This window comes from Canis lupus, chromosome 6 (genome assembly GCF_048164855.1).
Source record: "Canis lupus baileyi chromosome 6, mCanLup2.hap1, whole genome shotgun sequence".
Lineage (NCBI taxonomy): Eukaryota > Metazoa > Chordata > Mammalia > Carnivora > Canidae > Canis > Canis lupus.
The window spans coordinates 46,573,434-46,596,234 of record NC_132843.1 but is presented as its reverse complement, the minus strand read 5'-3'; the positions used below and the strand labels follow the sequence as shown (position 1 = coordinate 46,596,234).

The 22,801-nt window shown below is 39.1% G+C and overlaps 1 protein-coding gene across 5 annotated transcripts in view; it reads right to left on the bottom strand.

Annotated features, from left to right (window-relative positions):
- The window catches only part of AKT3 (AKT serine/threonine kinase 3), a 308,393-nt gene that overhangs the window by 260,449 nt on the left and 25,143 nt on the right, over window positions 1–22,801 (bottom strand). The window contains exon 1 of one of the 5 annotated variants that reach the window (XM_072830373.1): window positions 10,284–10,383. The exons of the other annotated variants lie outside the window; for them this stretch is intronic. Within the exon in view, the coding sequence (XP_072686474.1) occupies window positions 10,284–10,368 (85 nt within the window). The 5' untranslated portion in view covers window positions 10,369–10,383. Of the gene's footprint in view, window positions 1–10,283; window positions 10,384–22,801 lie in introns of those variants that run through there. 5 annotated transcript variants of the gene reach the window in all.

Below are 22,801 nucleotides of genomic sequence, written 5' to 3'. Positions count from 1 at the left end.
TCCAGCGTAAGTCAGAGTGTACCAGGAACAAAGTGCTTCAGAATTAAAGACTAAGGAGTGCCTGAGACCCATCTGTCACTGGAGGACATTAGTCGTCCAGATTCCATCATTCGACAAATATTTACTAATTACTTACTTTGTGTGAACCATGGCAGTGGGAAAGGGAGAAAACACCAGTGAATGCTAAGGAAAAATCAGGCAGTGTTTGGTTACAGGCACTGGGGCTCTGGTTGAATACGACAAAGCAAAGATTCAATGATGACTGTGGTCTCCTGTCTGCCTAGAAAAGGTGCAAAACAGTCTAATCGAACAGAAAAGGTGGGAAGTGTACCTGTTTTGGAAGAAATGGTTAGTATGCTTAAAGACAGTCTGAATTTGAGAAAAGAAGCACCATTTCTCATAGCGATTACTAATCCCCACATCCAACTGATCTATTCAATCAAAAGACCCAAGTCCCTTATCTGACCTAAAAGGGGTGAAGAAGCATGAACAGCCCCTTGCAGCAAATGCTAGCCGTTTGAGGCAGAATTTAGAGGCATGGGCTCCGTAAGAAGATAACATCAGTCCTGTGTTTCCCAAAGAGGGTTCCATGAGTCCTCAATCATCCTCTTCCTGCACAAATCACTGCCAATATCTCTCCCCCTCCTTCCCCTCAGATCCCACCGCAGAAGGTTCATGAGAAAAAGAAACGGTGTTGAGGAACTCTGAACAATCTTACAAAGCATAAGTACTTTTTGGAATTCCACAATGTACACTTATACTAAAGAAACCTTTTATTTTCTTTAGTCCAGGTATTTCCAAAACTTATTCAATGACATAAATCTATTTTTGAGGAAAATTCACCTACTAATGATGTATGCTTTGGGAAATGGTACACTGATGGTAAGCTACTGGAAGGCAGCTAGGACTTTTTATTAATCTTTGCAAATCTGAAACACCTGGGACACAATATATGCTGAAAGAAACAATTACAGGGTTTTTAAAACAGTACAAGCCACATATTTGTGGTTATTTCCTAACTACTATTCCAAAATACCAAGGCTCATCCTCAAGTTCTTAGAAAAGTTCTTTAGATACCTGATAAAAGCTCTGCATGGATTCATTGTACGTGAGTCCATCTATGATCCCACCACCACTACATATAGCATACTTCTTTTTGCTTTCAAAACGAAGTCCATCCTCAAAATGAATCTCACCTGACTCACAATAGATTAATTACCCAAAATAGAGCAGTAAAAACTGTCAAATGACACGTCACAGTGACTACACAAAATAGCCCTTATACTATGAGTGCTGGATGAGAAGCCTGTGCCATAAATTAAAGATAACAACAAGGCAAGGGAAAGGAGAAGTAAATGGTGAGCCAATCTTTTTCCCTTCCCTTCTAAACAATTCAGGTAAGGGAGGGTCACTAATTCCAGGCCCCTGCCCTCCAAAGGGCAGAGAAGAAGAAAAACACTGTGCCGCTGGGTGGGGGAGAACAACCTGTGCCCCTCCAGGCTTCATTCAGTAGCTTTGGGTCAAATGAATCAACATGTTTATCTGCGAATACAGCTGAGCTCATTTGAACGTTATGCACTTGAAAGGAAACAAACTTTTTTCAAATGGAACCAGTAAAATTCAGAAAGTGTTTGTTTTCCGTTTCAGCAACTTTAGTTAAGCTCTTTGTTTAGGAAGACCAAAAATTATGTGAAATAAATCTTTCATTGTGTCAAGATGTTTATCCCAAACTGAAGAAGAGTTAAGGAAACTCAGCTCGAAGACATTTGATCTAAGGGTCAAGGACACTCGGACTTCGTAAGTTCTGCCAGCAGTTTTTAAAAGTTGCTTCCTGTACTAGGGAATGTTCACTGTTCTCGCACAAACAATAATAAAAGTCATTTATACAACCACCTTCATTAGTCTTTTCCTTTTAAATTCACTGTTCAGTAACAGCAAAGGCTACAGTCATTAACTCTGGTAAGTGCTTTGAGCTCTTAATTACCATTATATTTCTACTCGCTTAATATTTGTCAAGGAACAATTTTATTTTATTCGCTTATTCAAAAAATATGTCCCGAATGTCAATTACGTGCCAGATCCTTGTAGATGAAAGTCAGCAAAAGAGATGTATGTGGTCGCTGTCCTCAAGAGCTTTCAATCCAGCTGAGAAGAAAACTATTATGAAAGTAGATGTGTATATAACCCAAACAATGAAAAGGAAAAAAACAAACAAACATGTAAATGTACAACACGATCTAGCCCAGGGGTCAGAAAAGGATTCCTTTGGTAATGACAGCTGAGCTGAGATTAGCATAACAAACATTAAAGATAATTTCAAACACAAACACACACACCACTCCCCAAAATCATCTGAGGAATAAGAATGTCCATAACCATTGGGAGCAAAGGGGTTTGTAAGCGCAATGGTAAAATCCACAGGACTCTGAAAATACTGGTGATAGCTTCATGGGAACAGCACCAAAGAGCACTTAAATCTATAGGAAGAAAAGCAATGGCCACTTCTGGCATATTTCCATGCAAAAATAGGTTTCACAGCTAGAACTATTGTCCAATGAAAAGCCAAACATCGGCTATTAGTCTAGTAATGTCCAATTGCCTCAAGTCCTCAAATACATAAAATGAGTTATATTAATAAATGTATCCCAAACCTCAACACCCCATAAAACCCAGCTCGCAAAAAGATATCTAAGTTTCATCGGTCTCAGGATCACATTAGAGCAGAAGCAAACTGTGAGAAATCATATTGCAAGAGAACACTTTCATTTTGCAAATCAGGAAGGAGACCCAAAGTGGGGAAGTAACACACACAAATGACATCACTCATCTAGTCAGTAGTAGAAAAAGGAGGCTAACTAGACCCTGAATCTCCTGAGTCCCCTTCCCATGCTCCTTCCACAGCATTACAAGAGCAAATCTATCAGACTACAAGGAACACATGGGTTGCAAATAAATAAGGCAAATTTTAAAACAGGGGAATCCCATTTTGAAAATGTTACACACCTTCAATTTAATTTGTCTGCACTTCCCTTAAGTCCTAGAAAAATAATGTTCCCTCTTATCACATTCCACAGAAAGGTGAAGTGAAGGAAACTTAACAGACCCTACCGCATCCAGGAGGCAGGCTGAGTGCTTTATCTACTTTAATTTCACTTAATCATCATAACTGTCCTCTGAGTTAGACATTATTCATCCCATTCTGCTGAGATTCAAAAACATTAAATAACTTCTCCAAGGTTACACATACGCGGCAGAAAAATGGTAGAGGCAGGATTTGAATTCAAGTCTGTGGGACTCCAAATCCAGAGACACTGTACCACAAAAAAGTCTTTTTTTTCTTAGGAAGATGTTTACAAAAGCAGTGAGGTCTCCCAGAGAACCCACCAATGGCCACTTAATTGCTGATGGACAGTCTTTTAGTGTAGTCTGGGAATCCAAGAATCATTTTTTATATTATTCCAAAAGGAAGTACCAAGTTTTAAACAACTACTTTAAAACAAAATGTAGAACATACTTTTAGGTTAAATATTTTGTCTATTTTCTTTTTGGCAGCGTTATCAAACTCACTGTCTCTAGCACCCAGAAAAGCATCAGCTATCTACTTCTGTGAAACACTGGCTCACAAGCACTAAGGAGAAGGATGTAGTAAAGCACAATCATTTAAGAGAACTGTAAGAAATTTAGTAATTCTAATTTCTCCACCGATAGACAGCTCATTCATAGCTTCAAGTGGGAAAGAGTATACTATGAAAAAATTAAGAACCAGTAGTCCAAATAGAGCGATGCACATCAAAATTAAAGGAAGATCAATATTGGCTTGCACACCACCCACCCATATCCTTGAAGTATGTTTCCACTGTCTGGGCTCTGCTAAGTCTGTTACCAATCATGGTCAGGTTCTCAGCTTCATAGCTGAGAATGCAGCTGGTGCCTCTGGTCTGCTATCATCTCCCATCCAGTTCTCTTTACCCTCATGGAAATATGCTTTTGTTTTCTCCTTCTTTTTAGGGGGAAGAAAAAACATATTTTCTCTGATACTACTATTAGAGGGCTGGATTTTGGGGGGTTTTCTCTTGACCCTTACAGTGTCTGTTTTCTCCCAATACTCCCAAGTACCGTTCCATCCTCCACCCCTTTGTTTCTGTTTGCTTATTTTGACCTTTTTATAGAGGCTTTCCCCCAAATGTTCAATGGTCTTGGAATGTTAACTCCTATCTAGAAATGAGGCTCTGAAAAAAATTGACTTCAAAGGTCTGTGTGGGGAAATGGGGCTTTTAAGTATCCATTTAAGGGTTCTGTGGTAGTGAGCCTATCCATATCTGAAGATATTTCAGTCTTCTGCAGGGGATCAGCAGGATAGGCTTCACAGTGTTATGGAAGGAGAGCAGAGAAAACAGACTAAGTTCCACAATTCAGGTGTAGATTTCCCTTAATCTTCCTGTTTTGAATCAATCAGCCACCTACTGCCCCTGGTTCAGAAAGCAAGCACTTCTTCAATTTTATATTTTATCATTTAAATTTTATAAAGAATAAGTCTTGGGGGCACCTGGATGGCTCAGTCGGGTAAGGGGCTGACTCGTGGTTTCTGCTCAGGTCATGATTCTCAGGGTCCTGAGCCTGAGCCTCTAGTGGACTTTATGCTCAGTGGGGAGTATCCTTGAAGATTCTCTACCTCTGCCCCCAATGCCCCCCTACCCGTGCATGCCCAAAAGCTCTCTCAAATAAATTTTTAAAAATCATCAATCAATCAATCTTGGCCTCCTGAGGCCAGGAGTGGTGGTAGTGGATGGTTACCTATCCTACACCAAGTGTACAGGGAGAGAACCTAAGGATCCAATCAACTCATTTTCAGCTCCACTTCTGATGCCTGCCTTCCTTAGTGTCTGGTACCTCCCAAAGCCGAGCCTCTGGGGAGCTTCAGGCCACCGTCCTGTAGTTCTTGCAAGTATTATGCACTTAGTCTTTTCCTCCCTGCTAAATCCAATGCTATGTATCCATCTGCTTCCCTATTTCAAAAGAAGTATAGCAATTTCCATCTCCTGTTGTAATCCCATTCAAAGGGGAATAGAGAGTTTTTTTAAAGCTTTAGAGATTTTCAATTTTGCAAGATGAAAAAAGTTCTGGAGCTGGATGGCTGGCTGCACAACACTGGGAACGGACTTAATACCACCAAACTGTGTATGTTTAAAAGTGGTTAAAATGATAAATTTTCTGACATATATTTTATTTTGTATATGTTACCATGATTAAAAAAAAAAAAAAAAACACCTTTTTTTAAAGCAAGGTTTAAAAAAGCTATCTCCTCAAAACTTCCAAGATCACCCTGTGCAAAATTATCTTTCTCCCTGGATAGGGTAAGTCTCTAGTATATCCCACAGTTTACTTTCTTTGTAGCACTTATTGTTATATGAAATTATCCTATTTAATTATCTCTGTCCTCCAATTACAGTAGGCACCTGGGCCACCTTCAAACCTCACTTATGTATTATTATGGTATTATTATTATGGTAATAAGAATATGGTAGGAAAGCACTTGATAAACATTTGGTAGATAAATGTATTAATTGGTTTCTGGGTCCCACCTAGACCTATTGAATAAGATTCCGGAATTCTCAAGCTCTGACTTATAAAAAGAGAAAATTTGCTATTTATGACCCAATTAGCACCCCTTCTTCTAGCTAGTCAAAACAAGTTGACACATCTGACCCTTAAAACAGATATTCTATTCTCAGCAAAAACCCATTTGCTTTTGATTAGAGGACCGAGCAATGAGGAAGGTGAGATAAAAGAGTTTGTCATTATTTCCAAACAGGAATTCTTGATAACATGGAAGTATTTTTCCTTTAATATAATTCTTTTAAAATGTTAGCACATATGCCTTATGAGAAAAGCTTTCACATCATAAAGATGTTTAATGATCTATTTTATCATGTAATTTGAATTCTGAGTTAGAAAAAACAAAACTGTTTTCCATTTATGCTCTTGAGAAATATAATTTCCTACAGGATTCTATTATCTTCTTTCTCCTGTCTTTAAATATCCCCTTCCATTTCTATTGCTCCCTCCTCAGCAGCAAATATACCTACCGTTCTCTATAAAAAACACTCACTTGATCTTACTACACACTCAACCTACAATCTTATCTATTCCCCCTTTACCACATCAAGCTTCTTGCAAGAGTGCTTTCTCATTTCCCGTTGATTCCTCAACCCTCAACTCGTGGTAACTAACATGGCTGTCGACCCCTTAACACAGCAACAGTCCTCCCTGGCCAGCACCTTGAGCCCCTCTGATACCATGGATTTCCCACTACTATTCCAGTTCCGCTCCTTCCTCCACATGACTTAGATTCTGGTCATCCCATTTTAATCAGGGTGTGAACCCAGTCCAACATTGACCACACTTTTCTGAGCTGATTCAGGAGCCAGTGTGTCTCCCAAAGGACAAGTTACTTGAAGGCAGGCACTACTTACTCCTCTTAAGTAAGCAGACACACAGCAAAGGTTTGTGGGAGGTTGAGAAGGAAGGACTGGACCTGGGGAGGTGGATAGGGATGAAGGGAGGGAGCGGGAGATACAGGCATCTTTTTATTCCTAAGTACAAAGCAGAAATGTGAACTATAAGAGAATCTGAGTTAATGTTTGTTCAGTCTAACTGAATGCACAGATACCACTTATTTAATGGTTTGGTTTGGCTCAATTTCCCTGAATACTCACATTTAAAATTCTGAGAATTATACATTTACAAGTCTGGTTATAAAAATCACACTGTTAACTACTGTTGTCCAGTTTTAGAAATTACCAGTCAACAAAATAATAACACACTTTAGCATTCTTCAACTTCCAGATGGCACAGTTCAATTGGGAGTCCCTTTGAGATGAGGGGCAAGTCAAATGTTATCACTGAAGTCTAGAGAGAGGGTAGTACAGAAACTCCATATATTTCCTAGAATTAACTTTTAGATCTCAGAAGAACCTGTCATAAATCAATTGGGATAGGTTTTAAACGGCTTTTCCAAAAGTGTGATTTCTGTTACCAAAGGAAAAAGAAGATATCCCTAAATTTAAAAACAAAATACATATAAATTGCTTTAAATAACACTCTTTTGTTAGGTTTCAAGGGAAAACTAGGACTTCTGGACATTAATTAAAAGTGAAAAGGAAAACATCTCTTCATAGTTAGGAGGGCAATTCCTTGAGGAAAAAAGAAAACCAAATTCTACATTATGTAGCCAGAAGCAGCATTGCTCTTGGCTCCTGCTCTCCACCTGTTCCCGATTTCAAACCCCTTTCCCAGGGGTTCCCGTCTTCCCCTTTCCTGGGCTCCACCCTGGCCTATCAAAGCAGCTCACTGAACATGCACGGCTGCATATACAGGCTCCGCAGTCAGGAGCACACCTACAGGACCAGATGTGCCTACCTGTGCTTGAGTCCTGACCCCACTATCTATTGGGTGTGGAATCCCAAGATTCAACCTCTCTATACCTCAGTTTACTCACATGCTAAAAAAAAGAAAAGGGCAAAACAGTACCGACCTCACAAGAGTGTTGCGAGAACCAAGTTTCTAGATACCCGAGCCTTAGGATGCTGGGTAGCACATATGTGATCCCAAAGTGTTCGCTAAGCAAGGGACCACCTCATTTATCATCCAAACCAGGGCACTTCTGAGATTTAAAGAAGAGACTATTAATCACTGGAGCAACAGGCATCAACCAGAACTGTCCTTGGCAAACCAGGACGGAGTCACCCAATTAGTTTAAGACGAACCATAAAATATTCTTGGTAGGCAGTAGTTTCTGTCCTACAAATATCACAGAATAACCTAATATTGTTCACTTCCAGTTAAACAAACCTACTTTAGACTATAATTCTGAAAGTGGGTTCAGTGGAGGGGGGGAAAGAGTAGAATAGGTCAAAAAAGTTTCGGAAATACCAAATTAAACAAATTTCTTTACCATCTAGGTTCTACCTGAAAGTCATTGGTATACTACCAGGGTGCCTTATTTGATTTTAGAGCTTCGATTAATTTTATTTTGCAACTACAAAGTTATTATGAAATGAAATTTAAGTGAGAACCTGGCTTTTTTCTAACACAAAGTATGTTACCTATCTGTGGTCACTGCTCTTTTCCTTGGTACCTAGACCCTTAATGAGTCCTACAGATTCGCTGAATGAATGAATAATAAAAAAATTTCTCATTGAAAATTGTCTCAGAAACTAAAGCTAGATCAGAAAGAAAGTAAATTTTAATTTGGGGTTTTAGTTGAGCTTCTTCAGTTTTTTCTGATACACAGTTCCAGTAGAGCCCTCGGGTAAGAATGGCACTGGGTGGTCCCCTGGATTTGCCCATGACTAAATATGTTGGTGATCCAAGAGGAAAAAATATTCCTGAAAGATAAAAATAACAATAGTAGTAGCCAATGTATATGGAAAATATTATGTTCAAGGGCTTACATACATTATTTCCTTTGACCTTCACAATAATCTTTAAGTGATATCTGGCTTGGTCATGGGAACCTTAGTAGATCCCATGTCCACAACTTGAGATTTTCCTTTTTGTAAGTTTATACACCTCTTTTTTGCTGGCACAATTTTATGGGGGAAATTTCAACACACTCCACCACTAAGCCTAACTACCTAACTACTTGGTAAGGTAGCTAACTAAGAAGTGCTCAAATCCTGTTATGAAATGGTCCATATGAACAATCTACATCACGTGGTCTCAAAGGGCAGCATGTTTAGGTCTCAAAGGGCACAAATGCTGCTGTGCCAAAGGTCACCTATATAACCATACATTTATAACCATACACTTAAAATAATCATGACTTACAATAATCTTCCTAGCTGGAATTTACCAGAAAAGATGGAATATTCATATAATACAAATAATACCACATATCAAATTTTGGAGCTGGAAGGAACTTTACAGATTCTTATAAAGTAAAATGATTTGGGGTGCCTGGATGATTCAGTCAGTTAAGCATCTGCCTTCAGCTCAGGTCATGATCCCAGGGTCCTGGAACTGAACCCCACTCCTGGCTACCCGCTCAGTGGGGAGTCTGCTTCTCACTCCGCCACTCATGCTCACTAGGCTCTATCTCTCAGTCTCACTCTCTCAAATAAATAATCTTAAAAAAAAAAAAAAAGTAAAATGTTATTGAAGATAAATCCAATGCATTTCTGAATTTCTATCCTTAAACTATGTAGAGCAGGTATTATTACTAATTATTGCCATTCTTTACATGAGGGGACAAGGTTTAGCAATTTGTCTAGGTGTGCACAGCTGGTGAGCAGAGGACTTGAAATTCAAACCCAAATCTGTCTAACACCAAAACTAGGATCATTTATTTTCTTTACGGTATACAAAGATTCTTCCTACTTAACATCTTTCTGTGACCCAAATCATTCTAGTGAAAATAATAGAACTTTAGAGCTTGACAAGATCTCCCCCACGTCTCTGTTTTATAGACCCAGTGTTGTTGAGTACCTTGATATGCTGGGTGCACACAGTTGGTCACGGAAAGAGCTGACATAAAAATCCCAGGACTTCTCCTAGAGTCACACAGAGCTCTCTGTAGCATCACAAAAGATCAATGCTTATTAATAAAAATTATACTGATACCTATCACTTGTCAAGCACCTTTCAGAAGCCTTGAACTACACTAGGTATCCTGTGTTGTTATCTTAAATCCCCCCACAATTTCTCTAAAAGCCCAGAACTGCTGACTCCAAAGGCAGCTATGCTTGTGTTTCCATCATAACCACTTTCAAAATCCCAACTAGAAACCCAGGTTGTGTGCGTGTTGTGATGGTTGTTTTGTTTCTCTGTGTTTGTGTTTGCTGCTACTAAAATCGACCCACGTACAGCTGCTCCATTTTTGTGAAGACATAAAAATATTGTGATATGTGGCACGGAAAACACTTTTACTTATAAAAAAGGAAAGGCTTCTAGAGTATCTTTATGAAATCATAAACTAAAGAAGCTGTTAAGGCTCATTTATATAAGCAATCAAAGGCTGATTCTTTCCTCAGGAATTTGATTTCAACACAAGACTTTCACTAGACAACCTGGTTTGTTATAGAACAAATACATACACACACATACATACATATGTGCATAAGACAGGAAAGGAACATGCCAAAATTTTAGAGCCCCCACTCCTCCCACAATCATGGTGACCTCCCTCAACCCAGGCTCTCCACTATCAGCGTATGCTGTACTCCTGGCTACAGTGATAACTGGGGATGGCAAAATTACACAAACAGAATCTCTCTAATAGTTACCACATGGCTGGTGGGAAAGTCTATCTTCTTTTTGGATAGTGAGCCATGATGCTGCTGCCCTGGGGCTGCCAGTAACCACATGCATGCTACTGAGCAGAAGCCTGCTCGACAACGAGACCATCACAGATGGAAACAGAATAGAATAGAACCAAAAAGAGAACGTTTGACATCATCAGGCATACCTGAAATCAGTTTGTTCTCATTTACATAATCTATTAAATACATCCCCTTTTAATTTTTCTTTCATTGCTCAAGCTTGTGTTGGTTCTTGTCGCTTAAAATGTTTAAAGTCTTGATGCATTATCCTCATAGAGAAAATCCTCATTTTAAAAAAAATGACATGATGGGGATCCCAGGGTGGCTCGGCAGTTTGGCACCTGCCTTTGGCCCAGGGCGCGATCCTGGAGTCCCGGGATCGAGTCCCGCGTCGGGCTCCCGGCATGGAGCCTGCTTCTCCCTCCTGTGTCTCTGCCTCTCTCTCTCTCTCTGTGTCTATCATACATAAATAAATAAATAATTAAATAATTTAAAAAATGACATGCTGCAAAATTCTAAACATTCAAAAATTCAACCATTTTTTACACCGAAGACATGCTTTTGAATGTAAATACTAGCAAAACTTTTAAAATTAAGTCCCGTAATGCTTTTTGTTTCTAAGCAGGTGATTTTAAATCTTTATGTATTAATAATAATCACATTTTAAAATACTATTAGATTTGGTTTTTGTTTTTTTTTTTTTAGATTTTTATTTATTTATTCATGAGAGAGAGAGAGAGGCAGAGACACAGGCAGAGGGACAAGCAGGCTTCATGCATTGAGCCCGACGTGGCACTCGATCCCAGGTCTCCAGGATCACGCCGTGGGCTGAAGGCGGCGCCAAACTGCTGGGCCACCGGGGCTGCCCAGATTTGGTGTTTATTTTCTTTTTTGTATTAACATTTTTCTCAGGGTAGAAAATACCATGTGACTACTGTCCTGCCCTTTAGCCTTCTGCCATGCAGTTCTCCACCTGCAGAGGGTGCAGGCAGAGGGGACCTCCTCCCTGAGAGCACCTGGGGGCATGAACAGAGAAGGGAGGGCTAAAACCAAATTCACATAGCACATGTGCCCATCACATGCAAGTTCCTTCTTTTCCTCTTCTCTGCCTTAAGATTCCTTCCTTGTCTCTGCTCTTCCCTCATCCTTCCTTCCCTCTGCACTGAGGTTCGCCTCTCCTTCTTTCCTAGAGCAACCCCCTGCTCTCATCTCTTCCCACCCTCTGCCTGCTCTCTCCCTGCTAACAACCCACCACCACATTCCCCTCTGCCATTCCCCTCTGTGCTGACAACAAGGGGTTGTCTTTTAAAAACACTTTCCCTTGACCAAGCAGTCCCGTTTTATTTCACCTCTACTTTTGCTGCCAAATTTTACCCCAAAAATGGCTTCAATTTGGTATTTAAGCATCTGACTCTCCCTTTTCCCCAGAAATCTGGCTACCACACCGCTCTCCCCCCAAAATCACTGAAAATGAATTCAGAGCATCCTCTTACTGTGGAACCCAAAAGCCTTTCAGTTTTCACTCCCTATGTACACTGTTGTATGTGACATTAACTATCTGCTTGTAAAACCTCTCCTCTATTAGCTCTGACCTTACTATTTTTGCGCTCTTCTTTTTTTTTTTTTATTTATGATAGTCACAGAGAGAGAAAGAGAGAGAGACAGAGACATAGGCAGAGAGAGAAGCAGGCTCCATGCACCGGGAGCCCGATGTGGGATTCGATCCCGGGTCTCCAGGATCGCGCCCTGGGCCAAAGGCAGGCGCCAAACCGCTGCGCCACCCAGGGATCCCTGCGCTCTTCTTAATAACTCCTTTTGTGCTTGCCTAAAGAGTCTCTTCTTCCTCCCACTCCCCACTTGCTACTAGAGTGTTTCCTGAGTTCCTTCCTCAGTCCGCTGCTCATCTTTCCATGTTTTCTGAAAAATTATACCTACCATTAAAATCTCAACTGTGTTCTTTTCCTATATGAGAAAAAGTTTTACAGGCATACATACACGAACACACTGCTGTCACCCTCTCAAATCAGGACCACTCTTGAGCCAGCTGAAAATGGCATCACTAGCACCCCTAAAACCATGACATGTACAGTCACACCCCTCACATGTGGGCCCACCTTCCAATGCCTAGGATATCCTTCCATTCTCAATCTAAACGCTGCCTATCAGACTCAAATGCCACTTCCCCCATGAAGCCTTTCCACCCACACCCATCTCCAAAGCAGTATGAAGTCCTAGTTCTCTCCTCCATACAGCCACGGCACTAAAGAGATAATTATATTACAGCATTTTTATGATCATAGGGAGGATACATTCCCATGTGTTTCATCTCACTCAATAATTGTGTCAGGGGTAAGGGACAAATTTCATTCTTTTTCTAGTTGCTGGAACATGGTAGGCACATGATATTTGCTAGAAAGCATGCTTAAAAGGCCTAGGTTCAGGATGTCACCGATATTTTAAAACATTTCATATACCTACATTGCTTTGCACACGTCGAATTTCAGTGATTGCTCTCTGAACACTGAAAGCATTTATTTTATTTTTTTTAATTTATTTTTTATTGGTGTTCAATTTACTAACATACAGAATAACCCCCAGTGCCCGTCACCCATTCACTCCCACCCCCCGCCCTCCTCCCCTTCTACCACCCCTAGTTCGTTTCCCAGAGTTATTTATTGACTACACCAGTAACTTCGCATTTATGATCTTCTGCTGTGACTATTATTCTATTTGTATATGCATGTGTCTTATCTTCTCAACTGGGTAAGTATTTGAGAGGTACGATTTTTAATATTAAGCATATTAAACTATCTAGTGTGATTCCTTACACCCCACCAGGCGTTAAGTATTACATGATTGTTCGATGAGCCTCACTGTTAGCAATTCTAAGAACCATCTGACTGATCTGTATTGACTTATTGTTTTATTTTTTTATTTTTTTTTTTGACTTATTGTTTTAAATTAAACCACGGTCTTTCCAAATCTATCATTAAGGGAAAAAACCATGCATGGAACTCAGACAATAATAAATATCTTTAAATCCTAGCCCAAATAATATTTTTAAAAGAAAAAGCAACAGTGGGTTCTTTCCTTGCAAATATGAATCTATTATACATGGACATTAAAAAGCAATTTCTCTACAATTCACAATGTAAAAATTGATTTAGGCAAGTATCATCAGTGGAAGTTTAAACAAAGTGAAGTGTTGTTAGGAACTATGACCCTACAGATTTATAAGTGGGGAAAATAGTCTTTATAGGTAAGAGACTCAGAAGTCAGCTTCTTGATCATGTATGTATCATCTATGCAATATTCTCACCAAAAGGTTCACCATGAATGTAATAGGAAAAATCAGACAAATCCAGAATGTGGGACATTCTATAAGACAACTGAAGAAATAAAATCCACCCCTCCTCAAATTTAGAATTTCTCAGAAAGAACTATGTCATAATTTTATTATTCCAAAATAATATGGGCCAGAGACACAACCAAATTAACAGTATGGACCCTCAATTTTTAAAAATGTGCTTTTTTGGACTACCATATTAGTTGCAATTACTGAATGAATTGATTTTCTTAGGTGTGTTAATGGTACCTTATTCCTGGGGACTTAGGCTAAAAGGACATACAGACAGAGCAATACCTGCAACTTTCTTCCAATGGTTCAACCCCACCCCACCCCCCAAAAAAAAGTACAAGAAAAACTGTAACTGTCTGAGAAGTTAAATAGGTTAATCAGCTTGGTATTGTAACTGTCTCAGTGTATAACCGTATCAAAACGTCACACCACACACCTTAAACATACAATTTTTTTTTGTCAAGCGCACCTCAATAAGGCTGGAAAAAAAATAAATGTAGCAAAACATTAAGGCTGTTTACATACTCATTAACACTATATACTTTCAACTTTTCTGTATATTTAAAATTTCCAAAATAAAAAGTTAGGAGTGAAGGTAATCTCTTCTTCTTTCCAGTCACTTTACAGATGAGTGGAAGTAAGAGCTGAGAATATGGAGCCCCACTGTATCTAACATTTATTCATCTTATATACATGCATATGAAATGGAACCCCTGGATGGCTCAGTGGATTTGAGCAACCAGCTCTTGGTTTGGGCTCAGGTCATGGTCTCAGGCTCGTGAGATCAAGCCCCGTGTCAGGCTCTGTGCTGAGTGGGAAGTCTTCTTGGGATTTTCTCTCTTCCCCTGCCCCTCCCTTGGCTCACACAAATGCTCTCTCTCAAATAAATAAAATCTTTAACATAAATAAGTATGTTTATGAAATACATAAGTTAACCTTTGAGAAGATATACTATGTAGACATTACTTACTAACAAACAAGACTAAATGGTTAAATGTAATGTAAGCAGAAAAATGTTTTTCTCATTTCACACATAAAATTCTGTAGTTCTTAGTAATAATTATTGGTCAGATAATTTCCTTCTCCAATATTTCATAAAACATCCATTTGCGAACATGCCTGAGTTTGCATGCTCTTCAAGTGAGTCAACTGGCTCCTGGCCCCTGTGTGGGAGGCCTTCCTCACCCTTGCGTTTAGTGTCCCCTGCCCCTACTGCCTGCCACCCGTGCACATCTGCCTTCCCAGTCTTGCAATTTCAATTTAAGTGTCTCTTCATTTGTCTTCTATCAGTGCACGGCAGATTGCCACAAGACTTCGTACTTTAACAAACCTTATCATCTCATGGTTTCTGGGAGTAAGGAACTCAGGACCAATAATGCAGGAGGCATTGCTGCTCAAAAAGGAGTAAGGAAGATAAAGAACTATTGGGGCACCTGGGTGGCTCAGTTGGGTAAGCATCTGTCTTTGGCTCAGGTCATGATCTTAGGGTCCTGCGATCCAGTACCATTTGGCTCCCTGCTCAGTGGGGAGTCTGCTTCACCCTCTTCCTCTGTACCCCCTCCTGCTTGTGCTCCCTCTCACTCTCTCTCAAATAAATAAATAATTTTAAATGGGGCGGCGAGTAAGGAAGGAGGTGGATGGCCATCAGTGGCTCACAGCATTTCTGAAATCCAGTGGGGCCCAGGCAGTTCCTGCTGAGGGTCTGCGCTCCCACTGCTTGGTTCTATTTTTGGAGCCATCTTTCTCTTCCCAAGAGGGGAGCCCAGCTGTGAAGCCATGTGGTTTTATTTTCTCAGTGTGCTTCCTGACCACAGGGACTCAGGGATCCAAATACTGCCTGTCATATGCACTGGCTCTGGCCCTATCAGTCCAATCCAAGCCAACAGTGTTTCTGGCAACTCAACAGTCTTTAAAAGAGAGAAAGAGGGAGACAGAAAAGGAACCATTCTGTGGGTCCCCGGTGCATTTGCTCATGGTTTACTCCATTAGGAGACAAAGGCCACACCCACAACTCTCCTGAAGACAAGCCCCTTTTTAGGAAGTGCTGAGGCCAGCTCTCTTCTTGTCCTCAGAACCCCGAATGGGGGACTGAACAATCTCCAATGGAACACCTGGGATCTTTCTGAGATCCCACAGGATTTTCAAGTCACATCTTCAGCTTCACTGGCAGACCACATTTTCCTGAAAGTGTCTCGTATTGGATCTTCCCCAGAACATACTACTTAATGTGAGCGATACTGGTCACACAGAGGCCAGGAATTTTAAAACTCAACCATTCCTTGCTCTTTTTTGTTAACAATATTTCCCTTAGGTTATTTCTCTCCTTCTACATTTTAGCAACTGAACTGCTAAGCTTCCTGCTGCTGCAGAACAAGGATTTCCTTCCTCAAGTTTCCACGAACATTTTTCTCACTGTTCTTTAAGCTCTCCCGCAGCTTTCCCAGAGGCCACCAAACTCACCATCAACAGTCTACCAAGGATCTTCAGGCTTTCACTAAATGCCTCAAATCTTTCCAGCTTGTATCCACCACTAAGTTCCAAAAACAGTCCTCCATTGTAAATTTTTATTTTGGCAAAACAAAACCACCAGTACAAAATCTGTAATAGCAATCGCTATGTAACAAACTACCCCAAAAGTCAGCACTTTAAATACAATGAGCTTTCACTGCACAGTTTCAGGGGAGCAAGAGTGGCTTGGCCTGAAACAGGATCTCTGATGACACTACAGGCAATGACAATGACCATGGCTGTGATCATCAAAAGGCTCTACTTGAACTGGATCTTCTTCCAAGATGGCTTACTCAAGTGGCTGACAAATTCATAATACCTTGTGGCCTGTAATTCCATATTCTTCTTTTAAAAAAAGATTTTATTTATTTATGAGGGAGTGGTGAGCAAAGGGAGAGGGACAAGCAGACTCCCCACTGAGTGCACAGCCCCAACATGTGGCTCAATCTCACGACCCTGAGATCATGATCTAAGCATCCTAGTTTTGGATGCTTAACCGACTGTGCCACCATCCCTTCCACATTCTTGATAAGAAAAGTAGTTCAGCGGCCACTCTATTTTTACATGAATAATGCTTTTCCAAGTTAAGCACTAGGTTGAATTGTTTTCTAAACTAGCCTAATAACATCTTATTTTACATGTTTTAAATCACAAAATTTGGGTAATTCATAATTTCACTGGAGTTTTATGGGTAACCTGCTAAAATCATTTTCACAACCACTTTTATGTAAAAGCTGAGTGACTAGCAAAAGCTGAAGACTGTCTCAAGGCAAAGGGGCAATCTGGTCATGTTTCACTAGATCCCTAAACCAAAGATTCAGGCTCCTCATGCCACTAACACAGTATCATAGACACCACCCCAGTGTTTCTGATACTGCCTCTAGTCCTACTACCATACCTATCTATGGTGTATGTTATGACTAAAAACTTTTAATAGACTGTATAAAATTAAAGTTAAAAAAAGTAAAGCAAAGGGAGATAGCTAAAATATAGAATACATTAACATAAAACTAGAAAAACATATAGCCCAAACAAAACCAGCAGGGCAGAACTAAGATCCACACTGTGGAAAAATAAGTTTGTATCAAAAGAACAGAAACTTGAGTCACTTAAACAGTCTGAAGACAAACTATGAAAGTTCACTGAGAATGAAAGGAAAGAGGAAAAGACATAAAAAACATAAAGGAAGAAATAATAAATATGGAAGATAAATATCCAATCAAAAATAGTAAGGCCCCAGGCTTCTATCATGGATTAAAGAGGACCACAAATTTTTTGCCATTCTTCCCATCAAGAAATTGAGTCTATTTCTCCTCCCCTTGAATCTAGGTTGGCCTTGTAACTTGTTTGACCAGCAAAATAGAATTAAAACAAATGCTGTGCTAGCTTTGGAACTGGCCTTGGGAAGGGTCAGTGGCTTCCACCCTCAGAGGGGGGCAACTATATGCTCTCAAGCAGCTTAGGCTGCTCTGTGGGGGAAGGGAGGCATGGAGGAATACGAAGGCACTCCCAGCCAACAATGAACCCAGGACCCAAATTTGGGGGCAAGGCTTTCTTGGATCTCCCAGTTCAGCTTTCCCATGCAGCCATAGGAGTAACCCCAAGTGAGACCACCAGGGTAGCTTCCAAGTCAAATCATAAAATCATGAAAAATAATAAACCATTGGTTTTAGCCACTAAGTATTGGGTGGTCTGTTCTGCAACAGTAGGTAACGGATGTCACTAAACAGATCTAAAACAACACAATACTGCCAAAATCTATGGACAGAGCTGTAGTCTGCAGTATAGTTGCATCCCAAGTCCTTGCTAGAAAATAATATGTCTTAATTTGTCTGAAAACCCAGCTTGTTTCAAAAGCCAGGTTGAAAGTAATAGCTCTTCTATTTCTTAAATTATCTTCTATTATTTACTTACTTGAAAAAAATACTCTAAATTCTATCCCAGGATTAAATCAGGCATATAAGATCAGTAAGTTTTAATATTACATCTTCAAATTTTATAAATTTTATATCTACTTAAAGATACTTTTAAGAAAACTCCACTTGGCTAAGTGTATTCTCATTCTCTGATTAATTCATTCATCTACAGTTTTTGAGGGCTGACTAAGCAGTCGGCATTAGAGTGGCAAAGATGAACATGGAATTAAGGGCAGGTAAAAATTTAACACTCCTCTAGCTTTTCCAGAAAGTCAATCCCTGCCTCGTCTGTGCTTGCAAAGCATTCTGTGCAAATCTCTGTTTTGTGATAATAATAATAGTAACAGCAAACATTTACGGAACATTTACTATGTGCCTGGCCTAATTCTAAGCCTCACATGATTTCACTCACTCAGTCCTCATGACAACCATCACGAGGTAGGTAAGAAGTATCACTAACCCCACTTCACAGATGGGGAAACTGACTCATGCAGAGTCTCTTCCCCTACTTAAGACTCTAGACTCCATTTGGGCAGGTGAGCTGTTTCTTCATCTTCATATCCTCCCCAGTCTCCAGCACATATTTCTCTATAACTAAATAAATTTTTCAAATACTAGAAATGAGTATGATTATTTCCTTTTTTTGTTGTTGTTTTTGATCATTTCCTTTACAAGGACAATTTTTCACTCCTCAAAAGCAAAAGGTGGGACGCCTGGGTGGCTCAGTGGTTGAGCATCTGCCTTTGGCTCAGGGCATAATCCTGGAGTCCCGAGATCGAGTCCCATACCGGGCTCTCTGCATGTAGCCTGCTTCTCCCTCTGCCTATATCTCTGCCTCTCCCTCTGTGTGTCTCTCATAAAAAAATAAATAAAATCTTAAAAAAAAAAGCAAGAAGTAATAATACCTTTTAGGATTAAGGAAAAATAGGCTAGGACTAAACAAATATCTCTGATTTACAGTAAAACAAATGTAAAATTAAAGTTTGACAATTCATCGTAAACTTATAAACAAGTCTAATTTGATAGTACCATATTTTACTTAGCACCATTTTAATGCTGAAACCCATAAACATCACAATGGCAACTGCATATATCTGTAGTTTTAAAAGTTTTTTAAAGAAGTCCATGACAAAGGAATAAGGAATAAGGAATAAGAAATAAGGGGTAATATCCATTAAAATAGGTGCATGAAAAAATCCATGTAAATATAAGACCTCATACTTTGAACAAAGTCATCTGGGTACTTTTGGCTAACCCAGTACTATGTGGGTTGGTAGAGTTGGAATCATCAGCTATAAAACTTGTGACTACCATTTTCATTGCATACTCTAACTGAAAAATAAAAATGAAAATCTTTATATATAATTTACCTGACACCCTTTAAAAACTCACAATCCTTTGAATACTGGATAGAAACTGAAATTTGGATTTTATAAGAGGAATAAAGTCAAATTAGGGAGTATTTTACAGACATAACCCCTAACTCACTATCACCTCAAAATATGAAAGGGAGCACAAGCCTAGTACTCCTACAACCAGACAAAATGGCAACATTTTGGAGTAATCACCACAGGAGTATATTCTAGAAATGCCCGTGCAGTAAGGGCATTCTCAACCTAACCTCTAGAAAGGCTGTTGTATCTCCTGGAAATGTGACTGGCAACCAAAGTACAAACATTATAATTGTATATATCAAAACTTTTCATAGGGGACACTGTTGGTTGGCTAACATAGTATCAACTTCCAGTCCCCACTACCCTTGCCACTTCCCCCTACAGAGGCTGAAAGACAAATATTCACTTTCTTGGAGCCGTGGGGAGACGTAACCCAGTTCTGGGCAACATGACATAAAAGGAAGTCTGATAGTGAGCTCTGAGAAAGCTGCTAGTTTCCTAATAAAAGGGACAGTGTAGCTAACACTAGCCATCTTCCATCCATCTGCCTTGAACAGAAATGTCATGCTTATTAGCACGGCCATCTTGAAACCTTAGAGCAACAAGTGCAGGACAAAAAGCCAACAAGCTACAGGCAATGCAGCAGAGAGAGTCTGATTCTCCTATAATTTTATCTTTATTTGCTAAACAGCTAGCAACTGCTCACCTTTACCCTTCTTAAAGTGAAAAAAATAACCAGTCTTTGTTTTGTTACTGTTGGCTGGGTTTTCTGTTATTTTTAGCAGAATGCCTGCCTTACAAATAGACTTACAAACATTTAGAGAATATGGTGTACAATTCTTTTAGTTAAAAAAAAAAGTTATAGTACTTATATAAATAAAAAAGTCCTCTTGATGCCAAGTAAGTATGACAAATTAAATCCAGGACAGATATTTTTCTTTAATAACATCTCTTCTAACTATAAAAGTCACAATATTCACTTTAGAAATTTTACAAAATACAGAAAAATATAATGGCAGGAAAAAACTCGCTACCTAGAGATAATCACTTTTTATATTTGGTATATTTCCTTCCAAACAATTTTTAAAGACATCAATATACAAAAGTGTACTTTTTTATTTTTATAAACTGGGATCATGCAGGATAGAACTTATTTTTAAATAATTTATTTGAGAGAGACAGTATGAGAGAGAGAATATGAGCAGAGGGAGAAGCACAGGGAGAAGCAGACTCCCCACTGAGCGGGGAGCCCATGCGGGGCCTGATCCCAGGACTCCAGGATCATGACCTGAGCCAAAGGCAGATGCTCAACTGACTGAGCCACCCAGGCGCCACAGGATTTATTATTATAAAAGGATACATGCACCAATTAACAACAATTCGAAAGCATATGAAAGAATAGAAAACTGAAAAACAAAAGCATCTCTTCCACCATTCCCCACCCCATGTGCTTGCACACACACACACACACACACACACAATACGCACAGCCTCGATCTCTTTTCCACTTCTCAAAAACGGACACTTATAATGTTTTTGGTATTATGCCTCTGTCTCTTGATTTATCACCTGTAACCACATCAACTGACTTCCCATTCTGAAGGTGAAAACCTGGGTTCTCCCTCACCCTTCTTCCCAATTCTTACTACTTTTATTTTCATTTTTGGTTTCTCTCTTGCTTAATATTATAAAGTTAAAAAAATACACTTAACCTCTACTTCTAGGCCAATGAATATTGAATAGAATGTCTTTGCTTCCAATTATGCAAGGTAAGGAAATTAGTATTCTTATATGGCAAATAGTTTTAGTCATAAAATTCAACCACAAGATTAAAATGTGCCTATCATTTGACCTTACCCAACCCTGAATGAGGAAGAAAAAAAGTATGTATTCGTTGCTTGAAGCACTAGTTCATTTAACATAGGAAAAAGTGTTAGGAAAGAAATGTAACAAAGAACAGATACAGAGACCTAGAAGAAGTAAGTCTATAATCTGTAAGCCCCATTGAGGATCTTTAAGTCCTCAATGAATTGAGAAAAACAGTTATGGACCAACATGAATTTCAAAGTTTTAAAAGATGAAGCCAGAGGAAGAGAGCACAGCATTCAGGCCCAGACAATAGGAAAGGAATACTGATTAACTCCTCTTTTACACTTATCTTCTCAAAAGAGAATCATCATAATGCAAACATTGATGCCCAAAGGTGCTGAGAAGACAGTAAATGACTTATCGCTGAGTTCCAGTTAGCATCAATAATCTCTGAGAAATGCAAAGCAACAAAAGGGATTTAAAAAAAAAAAAAAAACTGAAAAGGGCAAGTATCCTTATTGTTTTTATTAAGGAACACAATGGATGAGTCTAAACATTAAATACTAGTAAACCTGATGGGAAATTTAGCAATATCCTATAAGAGATTATTAAATAATAGCTATTGTGTATTAATGATTTAGTATGTCCCATGCACTGTGATAAGAGCTAATCAAGAGTCTTGTTATCATCACCATTTTCCAGATGAGAAATTTAAGGCATATTAAGTATTTTGCCCACAGTCACTAATAAATGGCAAAGCCAAGATCTGAAGTTAAATTCCATCCTCTTAACCAGTGGACTAAACTGACAGTACACGAATACTTAAAAATGCAAAAAGCAGACGGGTAAGAATAGATTGTCTAAAGCAAGCTGTATCAAGTTAGACACTTTTTTTCAAAATTTCTGAGTGACCATGTTACAATGGCATAGACAGATCTCTAAGATACACTGTTAAATGATTATGATGCCATTTATGAAAAGTGAGATAAAACAAACAATCCAAATGTGTATACAGAATAAAGTGCAAAGTCCCATTTCTTTAATTATCCCTCTTCCTGCCCCTCACCTAATCTCTTGGATTCTAATCTCTTGACAAGAGACAAATATTACTTATTGTTTGGTATGTATCCTTCTGGTTCTTACCTATTTTAAGAAAAACGTTGGCTTTATAGTAGTACATTCCACTTGACAGTGGTTATTTCTGAGAAGGAAATTGGGAATGGAGAAATCTTATCATACTCTATTTATTTATACACTGCTTGGATCTTTTACAAAAGGGAGTAATAGATAATACAAATTGTTTTAATCATAATGATGCTCAAAGAAAACGGCAAAAGTTTCTAAATGTGACCTCAATGGCCTCCTTGGAAGGGAAAAGTCTTATGTATTAAACTACAGAACAATTAAAAACTTTTACATGACAAAAACATAAAGTTAAAAGATCTATTCGAGCCAGGAAAATATCTGTAACAAAAAAATGATTAATAAAGTATTGGT